The sequence below is a fragment of the Streptopelia decaocto genome (assembly GCF_964273445.1).
Source record: "Streptopelia decaocto genome assembly, chromosome: 2".
NCBI lineage: Eukaryota > Metazoa > Chordata > Aves > Columbiformes > Columbidae > Streptopelia > Streptopelia decaocto.
The window spans coordinates 162,084,096-162,100,579 of record NC_138655.1 but is presented as its reverse complement, the minus strand read 5'-3'; the positions used below and the strand labels follow the sequence as shown (position 1 = coordinate 162,100,579).

The window sequence follows — 16,484 nt, the reverse complement described above, 5'->3', positions numbered from 1 at the left end:
TGGCTTCGTGCTTGATCTGATCTACTCCCACTCTGGATTAGCCAGTGGTCACTGTGATCTGGCTGGTGAGAGGTCAAGGACTGAGTGGCCTCTCCCAGGACAATTGCAAACCTAATTGTTGTGTCCTTCGTGAACGCTGAAAGCCAACTGTGGGATGAATAGCTTGGGGGATGTGTATTCCTAACAGTGAACAACTACAGGCTCTAGATCTATCAGTCAAACGTTTGGAATATTTATCAGGTAGATGAGGTTAATCTACTCACTTTCCTGGCTTTCCACTCCTGTAATAGCTATCAAATAATCACAGTCTTAAACTCTTTCTCTCTCCCTGCAGGTATGGGAATGATATAGTCTACAAAGGCTACTTCAGAGACGATGTGCGTCAAGGATTTGGGATACTGGAGAACCTCTCAGCTGATCACTCGTTTAAATACACAGGACAGTGGGAAAATGACAAGAAGAATGGATATGGAGTCTGGGAAGACAGAGATAGGTAAAGGTGGTATGGATTAGAGCTGGCTTAAGATGCCTGAGAGTTTTGTCCCTCTGTTGGCAGGGATAAAGCTTCATGTTTTGATAGGGAGACTGGGAATGAAGGGGAGATGTGTTCAACCTGTGCTATAGGGCTTCAGCTCCTGGGGAAGCATTATATGAATTGAGTTTGTGCAGTATCTCTGGCACTTGTGCTGAGCATTTCATCAGGTAAAACTAGCCTCCAAAAATGATATATCTAATTGAGTAAGATTTAATAAAACAGGGAAAAAACAACTTGTTTTCTGTTGCATTCCAGAGGGGAGAGATACATAGGGACATGGCTTGATGACCACAAACATGGCCAAGGCATTGTAGTAACCCAGTCGGGTGTCTGCTATCAAAGAACATTTCATGCTGATAAAATGGTGGTGAGTACCCATTTTCAGTGGACTCTTCAGATCGGTGGGACATGGGATTCCTAATCAAGGGCAAGATAGAGATTTCACCTCATAATTAATCTCTGAGGGAAAATAAAAGGCAAGCAAGCATTAAAGCTTTACCACAATAACATTTTCAAAGAACAAGGACTAGATGAAGTCTTGTTTCTTATCACCTTCCTGGGATGGAGATGTGAGACTGTTGCTTCTCTTTGCTCATGCTGAGACACATTACAGGTCTGGCTGTATGACTATTAGGTCACAATTATGGACCAGAACTCATAAATGAATTACTGTTTAGTTATATATGATACTACATCTGTCTTTGAGATCACTTTCTGGTGTGAGCTTACCTATGACAAGTTGCCTATCCAGTTCATTGAAAGTTTAAATGCTGGTGGGGAAAGCAAAAGGGATTGGCATCTCTAGAACTAGCTCGGAAATAAAAGCATTTCTTCTCATTAAAAATACACGCTTAAAGAAACAAACAACCCCTTCCCCACTCACCAAATTAGGACAAAATGTTTAGCATGGAAACTTTGTCGGAAGGGCTTTCCATAAAAGCTCCATCTGCGGGAAACCAAAATAAAGCCGTCTTTTGGTCTGCCAGCTGCCAAAGGCTCCTGCAACTTCACAAAGCTTCCGGGTGGGGAGCAGTCACTTCAGTTTTCCTAGTGGAAAATTGGTATAGCCAAGAAGCTTCCCTTGGAAACCTTTTATTTTTGCCAGAAAGGGCACTTTCCATCAAGAAAACCGTTCCAGCGGAAAATGTGTTGCAGCTTTAAAAGTGACCATGTTTTCTTGTATGGGTACATATAAAGCTTCGGGCCCAAACTGTGGGCTAAGCATGAACATGAAGAATCTTCCCCAGTTTGTATAAATTTTCCTGTGTCTTGGTGCTCCTTCTTTTCCAACCTAAATGGTTCTGTGATTCTATGAAATGTGTGCTACTGGGAGCAGCCGTAGGACTTGGGAGGTAATGGAACGAGTCATTTTGCAAATGCTTAGGAGCAGCTTATTAAAGCCCTGTTGACTGCACAGCAAGGGTCAAAGATAATTCTATATCACAACTGTCTTCCTCTTTTCTCTTAGTTGTCTTGCAGAGAATGACACAATTGGTTAAAATCACCTAAAGTTCATAGGATTGAGAGGACCACGAGTTTGACTCATATGGCAATTCTTGGTGACCCTTCTTAGAACAGGATCTTACGTTTTGTTCCTCATTCTAGGGAAATGAATATAATAATACTGTTGTTTAAAGACTCCTGACTACCCAGTACTTCTCCTCTGAGCAATAGTGCCTAATGGTTTGTCTCTTGAGAACCTCCTTGCTTAACATTGCAATGGTATGTTGGGCTTCCAAAATCTCAGAATCTGCAACTCATAAATAGTCTGAGCTGCTGGATGTTTCTAGATGAATTTGGGTAGATAGAAAGTTATATTAATAAATTCACTACTTCTGCTTTTAAATGAAGGGTTCTGGGATTCTGCTTTTGGAAGACGACTCTGTCTATGAAGGGAACTTCACAGAAGATCTCACATTTGTTGGAAAGGTGAGCACTTCATTCATCTCAGCCTTTCAATACAGTTGCTTGCTTTCCAGAAGGGCTGATGGATTAATTTCAAAGTTGATACCCTCCTGTTCCACTTCCCCAGTCCCCTAGAAAATAACACTTTCCTGGTTTTTGATTTTTTTTCTATTATCAGTCTCACTCACAGAACAAAGGCTGAGAAACTTCAAGTAGCTGGGGGCTTTGTGCATTCTTTTGGTTTTTACTGTTTGGTTTGCATTTGAGTTTTGTTTGTTTGGGGTTTCTTTAATTGCTCGTGAGACATTTTTGGCTGTGCTTTGTTGCTGCACTTAGGATGCTTTTGTACTCCTAGAACAAATGTTTTAGCCTTTGTAGTTGTTGGGAACACGGGAAAACTATATATAAACCAAATGGAGTTTCGGTACCAGCACTACACTAACGTAACTGAGATGTTAACATAGCTGAGGGATCTTGGAAGCTTAATTTTGCAATCTGGACGCTGCACTGACACGTCCAACAGTTTGTGGTTGATCTTTAACAGAAATATCTGGTCAAAATGTTCATAATGCATCCTGTTGCAGGGAAAACTCGTCCTCCGGCTTGTTACAGAAATCTGTGATGAATCTGACAGGAAGTGGGTGTTTTTATCAGACTGAGTGGATGTCAAAATAGATGCTTTGTAACGATTGCAAATGAGCCCTGTTATTTACTGACTTGTCATGGGAGGAAGAGTTTATCATAATCTTCTTCAGTCAGAAGGTTCAGGGTGAATTTTGCAGAGACTGATAGTGATGCTTAGATACAGCTTCCTCCAGAATTAATGTCTAGTTTGAGTGGTTAGTCTAGAAAAATCTGTTATTTATCTGAAGATGGAGTGCTTCCTGCTATTAGCAATGAGGATTTCAGGCTCATATTCAAAGCCAGAGTAGCTATGATATTGTTTGGCTTTGGAGTTGATTTAATTAAAACTGCTAAGTTTGAACCAAGCTACTGAACGTCTTCTGTATTTGCCTCAGAGACTTTAAGGTTTTTCTTGGTAGCAGCAAAACATCTTGAAAGCATTTATGGTGAATTTCGTATGATTGCCCCTACCTGTGAGGCCAAACTTGCTTGTGGTTTTAACAAACAGAAGAAAAACAGCAGAGAAATTGAAGTTTCATGTGTTCACTCTAGGTTAGAAATAACTGTTGTCAAATTTAAGCCAGAAAATTTTATAACTCAAAGAAGATAGTGGGTATTTGTAAAGCGTAATGCAAATGTTTTACTCTGTGATTGCGGCAGTCTTTCCCCTTCAGAATCCTATGTGTGTCATTTGATAGAAAGGACATGTTTTCTCCGGTCACTGTCATCCTAATGACACTATGGCTTTGGATGCTGCAAATCTGCACCTCCATGCTGGACGTTGTTCTAAGTCACCGTTTCAGGAGCTGGCTCTACTGAAAAGAGAATTTGAGATCTCGCTCCAGCTTGTTTCCTCTCACTAATGAGATCTTGGCAGAATAACCCTTTATTTCTCCCTTGCAGGGGAAGCTGTCCTTTGCCAATGGCTTCACTCTGGAGGGAACATTTACCAACAAATCAGGCCAAGGCCTTCAGACGTATGGCATTCTGAACACATCGAATGAGCAGCTGGATGACAGGATAACCAAAGCGTGAGCAACAACTGCTGACTTCTTGGGTGGTGGCTTGTGTTTTGACTCTACGTAGAGGAGTACTGGATCAATCCCTGTAGGGATTAAGGCAGCCCTTGCCTGAAAGAGTTGATCTAAAAATTGGTTTATATGCAAGGAGAGAAGGAGGAAAAGAGAGCGCGGTTTGTCATTTAATCATAATATCAAATAGGAAGCAGAAAATGGATGTTCTACTTTCATCCTGCCACCACATACCCAAAGATACTCCCATCCTCCAACTGGAGAGAGTTTTGGAGGCTTAACATTTTCAGTGATTTTTGCATGTCTGTGTGAACACACACCCATTTCCATGTATACACAGCGAGGCACATACACAGACAGGTGTGAAGCTACACAGACAAAGCTTAAATGCATCACTTGCTCCTTTCCTGTCCCTCTGTGCTCCTACATGAATATTTTAAAGCTCCACAAGATCAACTGAGAAGGTTCCTCCTTAAACGCTTAGATGAAGTTTTTAGGGACATGGTTTAGTGACAGTGTTAGGTTAATGGTTTGACTTGATGATCATAGAATGGTTTGGGTTGGAAGGGACATTCAAAGCTCTCCCAGTGCCCCCCCTGCCATGAGCAGGGACATCTTCACCAGCTCAGGTTGCTCAGAGCCCCGTCCAGCCTGGCCTGGGATGTCTCCAGGGACGGTTCATCCACCACCTCTTAGGACAATTTTTTACAGTGTTTTACCACCCTCAGTGTAAAAAATTTCTTCCTCACGTCTGGCCTGAACCTCCCGTCTTTTAGTTTTAAACCATCACCCCTTGTCGTGTCATAACACACCCTTCTAGAAAGTCTGTCTCCATTCTTTGTACAGGCTCCTTTTTAGTACTTATCTTGAGGGTCTCTTCCAACCAAAATGATTCTGTGATATTGTAGAGGTAGTTAAACTACCAAAAAATCAAGGAGTGAAACATAGCATGTTAAGCTCTGAAGAGCTTGGATTGGATGGTGATCAATGAGGAGGAAGACTGTGGAGCCAGGGTCAAACCTTCGCAGGGTGCTAACACTGCTTTGATGGGTGATGGTGTGAATGCAGGGCAGGAGTAATGGAGGTGAATCTATCAGGCCACATCCTTCGGTACAGACGCTTGTCCTCAGAGCTCAGCCCTGCAAAGGGATGCTCTGCTTGCCAGGCTGGAGGGTCTGGGTTCAGCCAGTTTAACCCAAATGAGATGTCCCAGTGGGAAAGACAGTTGCCTGTCCTCCGAGGGGATTTTTTCTCATTAAATCCAGTTCAGTTCCTCTCTTTTTCACTCCTCAAAACACTCCAGTTCATCAGAGCACCTACGCTGCAGAAACAGCTCGTATTTCCTGGGTTTTTCAGACAATTTGTGGCAGTTCCTTGACTGTTTTCTTGCTATCAATGTTTTCTGCAGGCTTTCAGTTGAAATAAGTAGTCTATATTTAGAAACATCCGTAAGTGGAGCAGAAAGCCTGTGATAATTTCACCAGCAAAGATTTAGATTATTTATATTCCACACACCAGTAATTTTTCTTCATCCAAAGTACCTCATTGTCAGGACATCAGACTTGAGTTGCTTTTCGCTGAATTACAAGTTAGACACTTCCATCTTTCTCTGCTCCCATAGTTTTTGTGTTATTATCTGATTCTGGAGAACCTTCCGTATTTGAAGGTGAAGTCTGAAGTGACTGAGTAGGGACACAGAAAAGCTTAATGCCACATTATGTTTTGCAGTCAGCTGGGCCTCGAGGAGTTCCCAGTGGAGAAGAGATGGAAGGGAATCTATGACCAGTTCCTGGAGTTCATCCATTCTGGCTGCAAAGAAGAAACGGAGGAGTCTTTCATGGGGTTCCACATACAAACAAGCAAGGAGCTGCGGAAATCGCAGGAGTACTTCTTCTACCAAAGGTAAGAATATTGCATGTCCTCATTGCAACAGAGAAGCCCATTTGTGTAGAAAAGATGGTGGTTTACATTTGTGTCTGCTATGTGTTGAAGTTATGAACCCAACCATTATACAGTTGTCTCTGCTCATGAGACAGAAGGATGAATTTTCAGCTTGAATTTAAGGTCGTGACATTAAGACTGCTTCTTACAAGTGAAAAATTTGATGGGATTCATTTGATTGAATGTAAGCATCTGCATGTGACCCAATAATCTCCAGCTCCTCTTGTATTTGAGGGATAACTATCTGAAATCATCAGTGGATGCAGAGCAGACTCATCTTCCCTTAAGAAAATAGCTAAAATGTGCAGGATGCAACCTAGGCTAGTTTTAAGGGGAACCAAAGATGATGAATTTAGATCACAGATGTTGTAGGCTGGTGGAGCAATTCCACTGAAAAGGGTAGAAAAAAATTCATTTGTTCCAGCGGTCTCATTGGCCCCCTTGGTATCGACTGGTACTGATTGGGATTTGTCCCAGGGCTTCAGTTTGTGGTTTTCCTTCCTCACCTCTCACTTCTCAGGGGGACTGAGGATGTATCCTGGAAGACAGAAGACATTCTTGAAGAGCTTGTCCAGAACCAGGGGCTGGAGTCACTACAAAGTTACTTAGAGAAGGTAAAGTTTAAAACCATAGTGGTCTATATCTGTCCACCAGACAGGGACACAGGCTGTAGCAACTTTCTGTTGCTTCTGTTAGAACATATAATATTGCCAGTGACAATTGTTACTAACATTGCCAGAAGACGAGAGTCTTCTCTGAATTACATGTGAATACCTATGCTTGTAAAGAAGAGGGTTATTCATGCTTTTTGGACACACATTTTGTTTACAGCTATACAGGCCAGGAAGTAATGATAAAGTTTTACTCTTGGTTCTCAAGCTGTGTCAGGGAATAACCAGCTGCTGGATATGATTAATAAACTTCCATGCAGTCCTGGTTGCTGGTTTTCACTTAGCCAGCCTTTCCTTGAAGCACCCTTTGCCTTCTCTTGAATATCACAGCTGATCTCATCAGAACAGCAATCCTACTAAGCACATTTCTGCCTGATAATGGGAGGAGAATGGGCTTGTGGCAGCAAAAATAGTCCAAAATTATAGTTTATTACCTCCAGGCATGTTCTCCTTTGCTGACAAGAGAAGGTTGGATGGCCTTTTAGTGTTATCCTCTACTAATGGCGAGGGCCGACTTATAAAATTTAATTTTCCTCTATCATGCAGGCATTGAAGTCTTCCCTGCACCCTCTGGGAAAGCTGCTGAAGGCCTTGACGATAGCTTTTCAGGCAACATACTCTGGGATTGGGGCCAACAGACACTTGCTGACTATGGCACAAGAGGAAGTCAAGTACTATGCCAAGAAAATATGGGACTTCTATCAGTAAGTCAAGCACGCCGAGTCCTTCCAATGGGTAGAGCATAGAGGGATTGTGGAGTAGACCATTGGGATAATTTTTTTCAGGTGATGGGCTGCTTTATTTCACAGCATATTTCTTGGGAGATTTGCTTCAGGCTTTAATGTGATTAAAACTCACTGAGTTATGGCAGCACAATGAGCTGTTGCCCATAATAGACTTCATTTCGACAAGCACAAATATGAGCAAGAGGCCTCACTAGAATAACGAGGACAGTGAAGTACATCAGAGCACACAACAGTGGTGTTTGATATCTATGTTTGAATTAAAAATATCTTATGCTTAACATGCCTCAACTCAACAGGAGTTAACAACATATGGTGTAAGAACATTGTTGAGGCTTGACTGATAAGGTACTGACTCTAAAATGAGTTTGTTCAGTTGTGTGGTTGTGCCCATGGGTAATTAAAGAGTGGATCAAAGGCACGAGTAGGGTCCTGTTGGTGTCTGAATATATTTTAGGAGAAGATACAAGAAATGCTGTGGTAGGCTGAGGTGGGGAGCTCTGCCTCTAGCTGCTCCTGGGGTGGTATTGCCTTAAAAATAAGAGGTTGTGTAAAAGCTCTGTTGTTATCAGTGTAGCCTTGTGTTCTTGAGGAAGGCTGCCAGCTCTGTGATGAGGGGTTGTCTGTCCCAGAGCACCCTGAGAACATCAGCAAAACTGATGGGAACAAGTCAGCATAAAAAAAGATAATAAGCTACTAGAGAGTGTCCAGAAAAGGGCTATAAAGTTCTTGAAGGGTTTGGAGGGGAAGCCGTATGATGAGAGGCTAAAGTTACTTGGTTTGTTCAGCCTGGAGAAAAGGAGATGAAGAGGAGACCTCATCATGGTCTACAGCTTCCTCACAAAGGGAGGAACGGGCAGGCACTGAGCTCTTCTTTCTGGTGACCAACAACAGAAGACAAGGGAATGGTGGGGAGATGTGCCAGGGGAGGGTCATGTTGGACATGAGCAAAAGGTTCTTCACCCAGAGGTGCTGGACACTGAACAGGCTCCCCAGGGAGGTGTCACAGCCCCAAACCTGACAGTGTTCAAGAAGAGACTGGACAACATCCTCAGACACATGGGGTGAACTGTGGGGTGTCCTGCGCAGGGACAGGAGTTGGACTCCATGATCCTTGTGGGTCCCTTCCAACTCAGGACATTCCACGATTTGATTCAGTTCGTTGAGCTGTGCTCATGAACAGCGCAACGGGGCTGAGAACCTGAACACTGGTTCATGTGGAGGTGTTTCTGCACTCAGCGCATACTTTGGAAAGCTTGTTTCATGCCTCAAGACCTTTTAGATGCAGTGTGGAGAGGAAGACCCACCTTACTCTGTTGTGCCCCTAGCTAATTTTCTTAGGTTGATACTTCTACACCAAAAAAAAACGGAACCTCTCCCTAATCCTCACTTTAAGATTATGAATTTTTGGCTTGGAAATATCAAGGCAACACCAAGATACTTTTTTTCTGAGTAGAGTATGAAGATCCTCTGATGTTCACAGATAGATTAGAGAGTTGATTGGTGTGATAGGTCCTGAAAACTCATGTCCCTTGAGTGCGAATACAAGGAGATGGTGCTAGATGCAGATTGGAGTTAGGATCTCCAGGGTGACCACCCTACTCTTTAGAAGTGATGGAGATTTTTGAAACAGGTATTTATTCCTGGCAGCTTCTGCTGGTAATGGAGAAAGTCCTCACACAGTGAAACTTGAATACTGAAACAACACTACAAAGATTACAAAGAGATTTACGAATACCCCACTTGATGCTGGGACAGCTGAGCTCCTCACTTGTGAATAACAAATTGCCCCTAAAAAAAGGAGGGGTGGAACTAAACCTTGGCTCTGCTCCTCTTCTAGGGGTTTGCTCCATCTGGCACTAGAGCAGAAAGGCCAACTGCCCACAAAGTGTGTGGATGGAGATACAAGGTATGTGTCACCACTGGTTGTTGAATTTTAAACTGTTTGGATATGACAGGTGTCTTCTGAAATATGTTAAGTGCTGAACTGATTGTATTTGTCCATTTGAGCTAGGTTTAGTGCCTACACTTTACCCTGAGTGCAAAGATTTCTCTAATTCTACTTGAAGCATGAGAGAACTTCTTCTAATCATGTTCTGTAGAAGAACAGAGTGGTGAGTTGGATGGAGGTGTGTGTAGCAGACATCCTTTCAAGATTACCCACACCAGGTACTATGCAGAAGCACAGTTGTGTGCAAGATTGTAGTCCCAGCACTACCATGTGCTTTGCATTAGTCACAGCAGCTTGTTTGTTGTGGGTATGGCGACTTCCATACCAGCACTGAGAGAAAGGCAGGCCTGGAAATAGGGAGTGCAGTGTGGGAAATGTGGGAGAAGAGGTAGATGATATGATTTTCCTAGAATAAAAGTGTAGGTGTAATTGTGGGAGAGACAGGTTTAGGGTTTTTGGGGTGGGAAGAAGCGTGAGTTGGACTTCATGATCCTTGTGGGTCCCTTCCAACTCAAGACATTCTGTGTTCTTTGTTAAGCTGTCCCTTTTTGGTTTGGATTTCTCTTTGCTCTAATACATGGCCATCCCCATGAAGGCTGAACGATGCCAAGAGGTTGGTGGAATGGTAGACAGCTTTATCTGAATTTATTTGGCCTTTCTTCTTTAAGAAACAAAAGGTGCTCTACTGAAACAGCTCAGAAAGAACAGCTGGAGATAGGTCTCTGTTGTTTCAGGTTTCTCCCAGTGACTAAGGAGATCTTGAGGAGAAACACTACCCTGTCCTATAGCATAAGATGCATCTACAGCATGAGAGTGTTCTATATGTCACTACTTTCCAGCTGAGACATTGAACTCAAAGGTGAAGGAAGGAGGGGAGAGTAAGGAGAACACCTTGCAATCTCAGAAGCTGCCTCTTCCATCGTGTCCTGTGTTCCTCAAGGCTATAGGTTTCACTTCAGGACTCTGCTTTGCTTTTCTTCACCATAGCGACCAGAAGGCACGCAGTGTGGTCCTGCCACTGATCTTGCCCTGCTTCTACCCAGAGCTTTTCATGCTCTACATGCTCTATCACGAAAGAGAAGACGACCTGTACTGCCAAGGGATCGTGGACCTCAGCCTGTTTCCTGATATCAAGCTGCTAGAGTTTCTGGATGTGCAGAAGTAAGTGACATATTTTCATCCCAGGATGCAACCCTATGATACCAGCTGGGAAGGCAGGAGCCAGGGAAGGCTCTGGTGGCACAGGAGGAAAGGATATACAACCTGGTCTTGGGTCCATCATTGGCTGTAGCACTGAACTTTTCCCTAGTCTATCGAGAAAGTCCTGTCCCAGAGTGTCTGCAATACTGTCTGGAACAACACTGACTAGGGGAAAACCACTCTTACCTATGCTAATTTTCATTTTCCTTTAGCAAAAATCTTCTTTTCTAGCTCACCAAATAAGTGGTTTGCTCCAACACAGAAGTAATCAGATGTAGTTTATAAATGTGTCTCAGAAAGAGTTATAATCCAATCAATAGTACTTCCTATGTAGGCACACAGTCTCAGCACAGGGGAAAGGCTCTGGAGCCAGACGTTTTCTTCACCTATTCCTGCAGCTAGATCCATCTTTAGAAGTGATGTGTGAGGACCAATGACTCACACTCAAGAAGCACATGAGCTTTTCTAACACAGCATCATCTGCAGATTAAGGGTTTACGCAAGGTAGCAAAAGACCCAGAGTCTCAATCTAGCAATTTTGTTTCAGTCTAGACTCAGTTATAGGCATTGAATCTGAAAGTGTGAAAACTCTCCGCTGATTATTACAGGAGCATCTGTGAGTAAAATCAACCCTACACTCAGGTCAATAATTCTTCCTGCAGAAGTGTAAGGAGAGGAGGAAACATGGCCTCATGCACCTACAAGACTTTAGCATCACCTTGAACGAGGATATAAAACCAGCCAAGACTAACTTAGGATGGAATTAAGCATGGGCATCCGCCTTCTAAATGTTCTCTCTGTAATCTCCTTTCAGACACCTCTGGCCTCTGAAAGATCTCACCCTGACAACCAACCAGGTAAGAAATAACCCTATAGATGGTGTGTTAATGAGATGGTGTTGGGGCTGGTTAATAATGGATCTGCACATGAGTAACCACAGGGCAGACTGCACTCAGAAATCAGAGCTACATGATGTGTGTTGATTAGTTATGATTTGTAGCAACCACATATGAATTTCCACAGATGGGAATATGAGCTCTGCTTTGTAATGTGGTGCTCGGTGATGTTTCAAAGATGTCTGTTTTCAGACTGGCACTGGAGAAATCCAAGTGTCTCCAGAGTGTCAGTGTCTTCAACAGCTTTAATTTGCTCTCCTTTATGGGCACCAAACATGCTTATTTGGGGTCCAGTGCTGCAGAACCACGTGGTGGCTCTCAGAGAGATGCCCTTACAGATGCACAACTCTTTGTCTCCCTTTCAGAGGCGGTCCCTCATCAAAGACAAGTGTTTCCTCTCCGCCACCGAGTGTTTGCAGAAGCTGATGTAAGTCACCAACCATAACCTCTGATTGACAACCAGAGCTGATGGGGAAATTCTGTATTCTGGGAAATGCTATAAATTTATACCTGTTTACAAAAGCAGAGCCTGCAAGATAATTTAAAGTTGTTTGTGATATTATTCCAGTTGAAAGGAAAAGTAACTTATTTTTTTTCCCCAAAAAAAATAGACAGTATCAAGTGTGTTTATATGCAACCCTCCCCTGGCAAATATCTCCCCTTAATTTTGCCGAGACATTCCTACACAAGGAATAGGACAAGGGGTGATGATTTAAACTAAAAGAGGGGACATTCAAGCCAGATGTGAGGAAGAAATTTTTTACAGTGAGGGTGGCCCAGGTTGCCCAGAGAGGTGGTGGATGAACCATCCCTGAAGACATCCCAGGCCAGGCTGGACAGGGCTCTGAGCACCCTGAGCTGGTGAAGATATCCCAGTCATGGCAGGGGGGGCACTGGATGAGCCTTGAAGATCCCTTCAACCCAAACCATTCTATGATTCTACACAAAATCTGACTTTAATGAAACGGAGCATTATCAGTGTGCACAGTAAATTGGGCCTGGCTGTGACTGCCAGGTCACAATAGGGCCCATTGCTTTGGACACATGGAGCTACCTGAGGGTTATCCATCCAGTGTGGCACCCCAAGATGTAGCAAAGCAGAGCTCATTTTAAGAAGCTCAGCTTGACTTACTGGCTTGAAGTCCAGCCTAGGGGATGGTGCTGCAGTAACACGTGTGAAGAAAAATAAAGGGGAGCATGGAAGTGTTGTGGGATCCATCAGACAGGAGGTCTCAGGTCCCTAAGTACACTAGTCCTGGTGAGAACCTCCCTATGAAAGCCAATGTGACTTCTCTTCTGGGGAAGGCTACGTGTACCTTGGCAGAGAGTTACGGGCATAAAAAACAACCTTATAGATGTGACAACCATACTAGTCCCCTGCAAGAGGACTCAATGATTGGACTTGATGATCCTGAGGGTCTCTTCAAACCGAAATGATTCTATGATTCTATGGTAAGAGGAATTTGTTGATAGAACTGCCCAAAGTGATCAATGTCATACTCCTTACCTTTTATTTGAGGGATTATGACTGAGTTTAGTCCTGTCTAAAAGACTGACACTAGGGTGAGCAGCTCATACTCAGGACTTGGGAAGACTCAAGGTCCATCTGGATGATGTTACACCCTGTTGATGCCTCCTGGTACAAGCTTTTTGATCCTTTTTTGGTGCAGCCATTTGAGATGATTGGCAGAATGTTTTTGTAGCATGGTGGTTTGCTCTGAGGTTGTTGTAGTTTGTGTTTGTTGTTGTTGTTGTTGTTTTAGTTTTACGGCCTTATCTCTTTAGCTGTGCAGTAGAAACATCATTGACACGGGTGTTTTCACATTGGCAGCACCACAGTGGATCCCCGAGAGAAGCTGGTGATCCTCCAGAAGACATACGAGGAGATAGAGAGCACAGTGTCCCGGGTCGTGGAGAAGGATTACAAGCTCCCCATGGATGACCTGTTGCCCCTGCTGATGTACGTTGTATCCCGAGCAAAGTAAGTGGAAGCGTTTCATTTCCCAGACCCATCACTGTGTGAGAACTCAGTCCTAGAAAGGACAGGCATGTTTCCAGGCCAAATAGTTGAGATGAAAAACTGGGGTTTGTGTTTTAACATGCTTTTTCCTGAGCTGTAGTTGGGTTTCTGTGTGCTAATGTCTGACAGCTGTGGTACAATGATGTTGGTCGTGATACAAAGTGGCTTGGGACTTCTTGAGTGCCCATCGAGTTATTGGGGTTGTCATGGCAAATGTGGTCTTACCTGCACCCCAGATTACCGCAGAAAATAGGAAAATGAAGCCTTTGAAGGGCAATTGTTGATGTCTTCAATGCATCACCTATGAAATGTACATCTATTTTCCTTTCTCATTTGGCCCTGTGATTCAGTTGAGAGATGAGCAAGAACTTGAACACTGACCTTCTGGCAAATTTGAGTCAAAAGCCTTAACTGACTTTCTGGACGTGGTTCGAAAAAGGGTGAAATGTTTGTTTAAACTTGGGGGCCATGAAATCCAGAAGCTTTTTTGTTGTTGTTCTTTGCTGCAGTCACGTTGGATGGTACAGGTTTGTTTGCTTGGCAGCTTTCTTGACTGTAGATGGGAGAGGAGGGGAACAAGAGAGACTGAAAACAATGGAGGAGTTGAAATTCTTATGATTGAGCAACTTTGCTGAGATCTAGTTGTGCCAGATACCTCAAGAACTCAGTCTCTAGAAGATAATGGACTCCCTGATCCATGTCTCTCTCCATACTTGGGTTTCAAACATATGTCCAGAAACACCAGTGCCCAGAGATTTATTCTAGTTGTGACTTTTTAATTTTTCCTAGAATACAGCACCTGGGAGCTGAAATCCATCTGATCAGAGACTTGATGGAACCCACCAATCAAGGAGGACTGTATGACTTTCTGTTAACTGCACTGGAGGTAGGGAAATGTTTTCAAGTGACAGTTGCAAGCTGAATTTGTCTTTCTTGAGCAGTAGAGACACTGATGAGTTACACTCCCATTTAACTGGCTGGTACCAGCACTGGTGTGGCCAGCAGGTCCAGGGCAGTGACCGTCCCTGTGCTGGTCACCGGGGAGGCCAAACCTCAAATCCTGGGGGCAGTTTTGGGCCCCTCACACCAAGAAGGTGCTGAAGTGAGTTGAGAGAAGGGAACGGAGCTGGTGAGGGGCTGGAGCACAAGTGTGATGGGAGCGGCTGAGGGACCTGGGGGGTTCAGCTGGAGAACAGGAGCTGAGGGGAGACAGGGACACAAAGAAACGGCCTCAAGTTGCACCAGGGGAGGCTGAGGTTGGGTCTGGGGAACAATTTCTTCCCCAAAGGGCTGTGGGGCATTGGAACAGGCTGCCCAGGGCAGTGCTGGAGTCACCATCCCTGGAGGGCTGGACAGATGTGGAGAGGACATTCTCAGGGACATGGGGCAGGGCCGGAGTGGGTTAAGGTTGGACCGGATGGTCTTAAAAGGTCTTTTCCAACCTAAATGATTCTATTATTTTATGATTCTATGAATTTTAGAGGCCTAGCACAGGTTATTTCCCTTCTTCTCCTTAATTCATAATGTGGAGATTTAATGTTTTTTGCACCTGTGGGGCAACATGGATTCACTTCTAATGTGCAAAATACCAGATTTTGGCCCAAAGTTTCACAACTCCTCCTTAATGGGTTGCTCTGTTCCTTGCCCAGTCGTGCTACGAACACATACAGAGGATGAGACTCCACCAAAGAGAGAACTGTCACGTGAACCACCGCTCCTGAGCCCAAGGCCACAAAGGGAACCTCCTCCCTGCTGCACTTTCTTGACCAAACACTGTCGGATGAAGACGCAATTGAGTCACCGCTGTTCTGGCTTCCTTTAAAAACAGGAAGGATGGTTATTTATCCCTTTGCTGTTTTTTTTACTAGCTACAATCAAAGCGCAGACATAGGGATGCTGTGGGCTAAGCCTTCAGCTTGCGTTTGGGCATCTCTTTGCGGAAAGTGGCCACAGTTTCTTTGTATTTCACTTTCCTGCGAATAGCAGCCTGCCTTGAAACCGCTTTTAGCTGTTCCCTCAGATGCTCTGTTTGTTTTGCACTAGTGAACTGACAGGAGGGAGGTTATTGTATAGAAAGCGGTCAAATGGAACCATAAGAAGTGTTTTGGTGGGACTATTTCTGGCTGGCAGAAACAGGACAAACCATCTCCCTGCTCCTAAACGTTCCTGGAGATGTTTTATTCCTGTATCTCGAAGAGGAAGGTTTTTCCATTCCTTTTCCTACCTTTGGCAAACTCAGTACCTCTCCGTTGCATTGTAAAAGCTGCTATTGACTAATTCTCTTGTTTTATGATACTTAAAAGTGTATATTTATACTCCACATTAGAGCTCAGGGATGTCGCACTCGCACCTTGAACATGCTAGTGCTGCTTTGTAACTCTGCAGGGGTTCGCGTGTGCATAATAAAAAGGACATAGATTATCCTGGAGTGAGAAATCTCAAATCCTGGTGAGACAAAACATAAACCCACCTGCTTTTCTGCACTGACAAAGCTGTAAAAACACAGCTTTTTGGAGGTATTTTTGTCCTAAGTGCACAGCTTTATGCTGACAGATCACCCACTGATGCCAGTGGGGCACAAATTGGGCTGGGTTTTAGGCTGCCTTTATAAAAGGCAAATGGATATTTGGTATCCTGTTCCTATCAGGCAAAAATACTAATGTCTGAGTTGCATATTAGAGCAAAAGCTCTTTTGAACTAGATTTTAACCCGCTCTTTTTTATTTTTACAGTTTGATTTTAAGTTGTCCAGGTCTGTGACTTCAGAAAAATAAACACTCTACAGACTGTTTCCTCCTGTTTATCACAAGTATTATGCTTTAATAAATAGTGCATTGATTACAATAGTTAATATATTGGTATGAAAGTATCTTAATGTATGTTTTACAGTAATTTTGTATTTAAATAAAGGTGTTTAATTTTTAAGAGAGATTACAGGCTTGCATATGTTTTATTCCAGTCTTGTTGT

At 43.5% G+C, this 16,484-nt stretch overlaps 1 protein-coding gene across 12 annotated transcripts in view; it reads left to right on the top strand.

Annotated features, from left to right (window-relative positions):
• ALS2CL (ALS2 C-terminal like) overlaps positions 1 to 16,447 on the top strand; it is a 52,064-nt gene extending 35,617 nt beyond the window's left edge. For all 12 annotated transcript variants that reach the window (XM_082046760.1, XM_082046764.1, XM_082046762.1 and 9 more), the window contains 14 exons: positions 335 to 493; positions 791 to 902; positions 2,387 to 2,464; positions 3,968 to 4,095; positions 5,824 to 5,997; positions 6,557 to 6,650; positions 7,254 to 7,411; positions 9,291 to 9,359; positions 10,389 to 10,562; positions 11,416 to 11,458; positions 11,863 to 11,924; positions 13,329 to 13,478; positions 14,307 to 14,403; positions 15,167 to 16,447. In XM_082046760.1, coding sequence (XP_081902886.1) covers positions 335 to 493; positions 791 to 902; positions 2,387 to 2,464; positions 3,968 to 4,095; positions 5,824 to 5,997; positions 6,557 to 6,650; positions 7,254 to 7,411; positions 9,291 to 9,359; positions 10,389 to 10,562; positions 11,416 to 11,458; positions 11,863 to 11,924; positions 13,329 to 13,478; positions 14,307 to 14,403; positions 15,167 to 15,238 — 1,570 coding nt within the window. In that variant the 3' untranslated portion in view covers positions 15,239 to 16,447. The remainder of the gene's footprint in view (positions 1 to 334; positions 494 to 790; positions 903 to 2,386; positions 2,465 to 3,967; positions 4,096 to 5,823; positions 5,998 to 6,556; positions 6,651 to 7,253; positions 7,412 to 9,290; positions 9,360 to 10,388; positions 10,563 to 11,415; positions 11,459 to 11,862; positions 11,925 to 13,328; positions 13,479 to 14,306; positions 14,404 to 15,166) is intronic.
• The last annotated feature ends 37 nt before the right edge of the window (positions 16,448 to 16,484 follow it).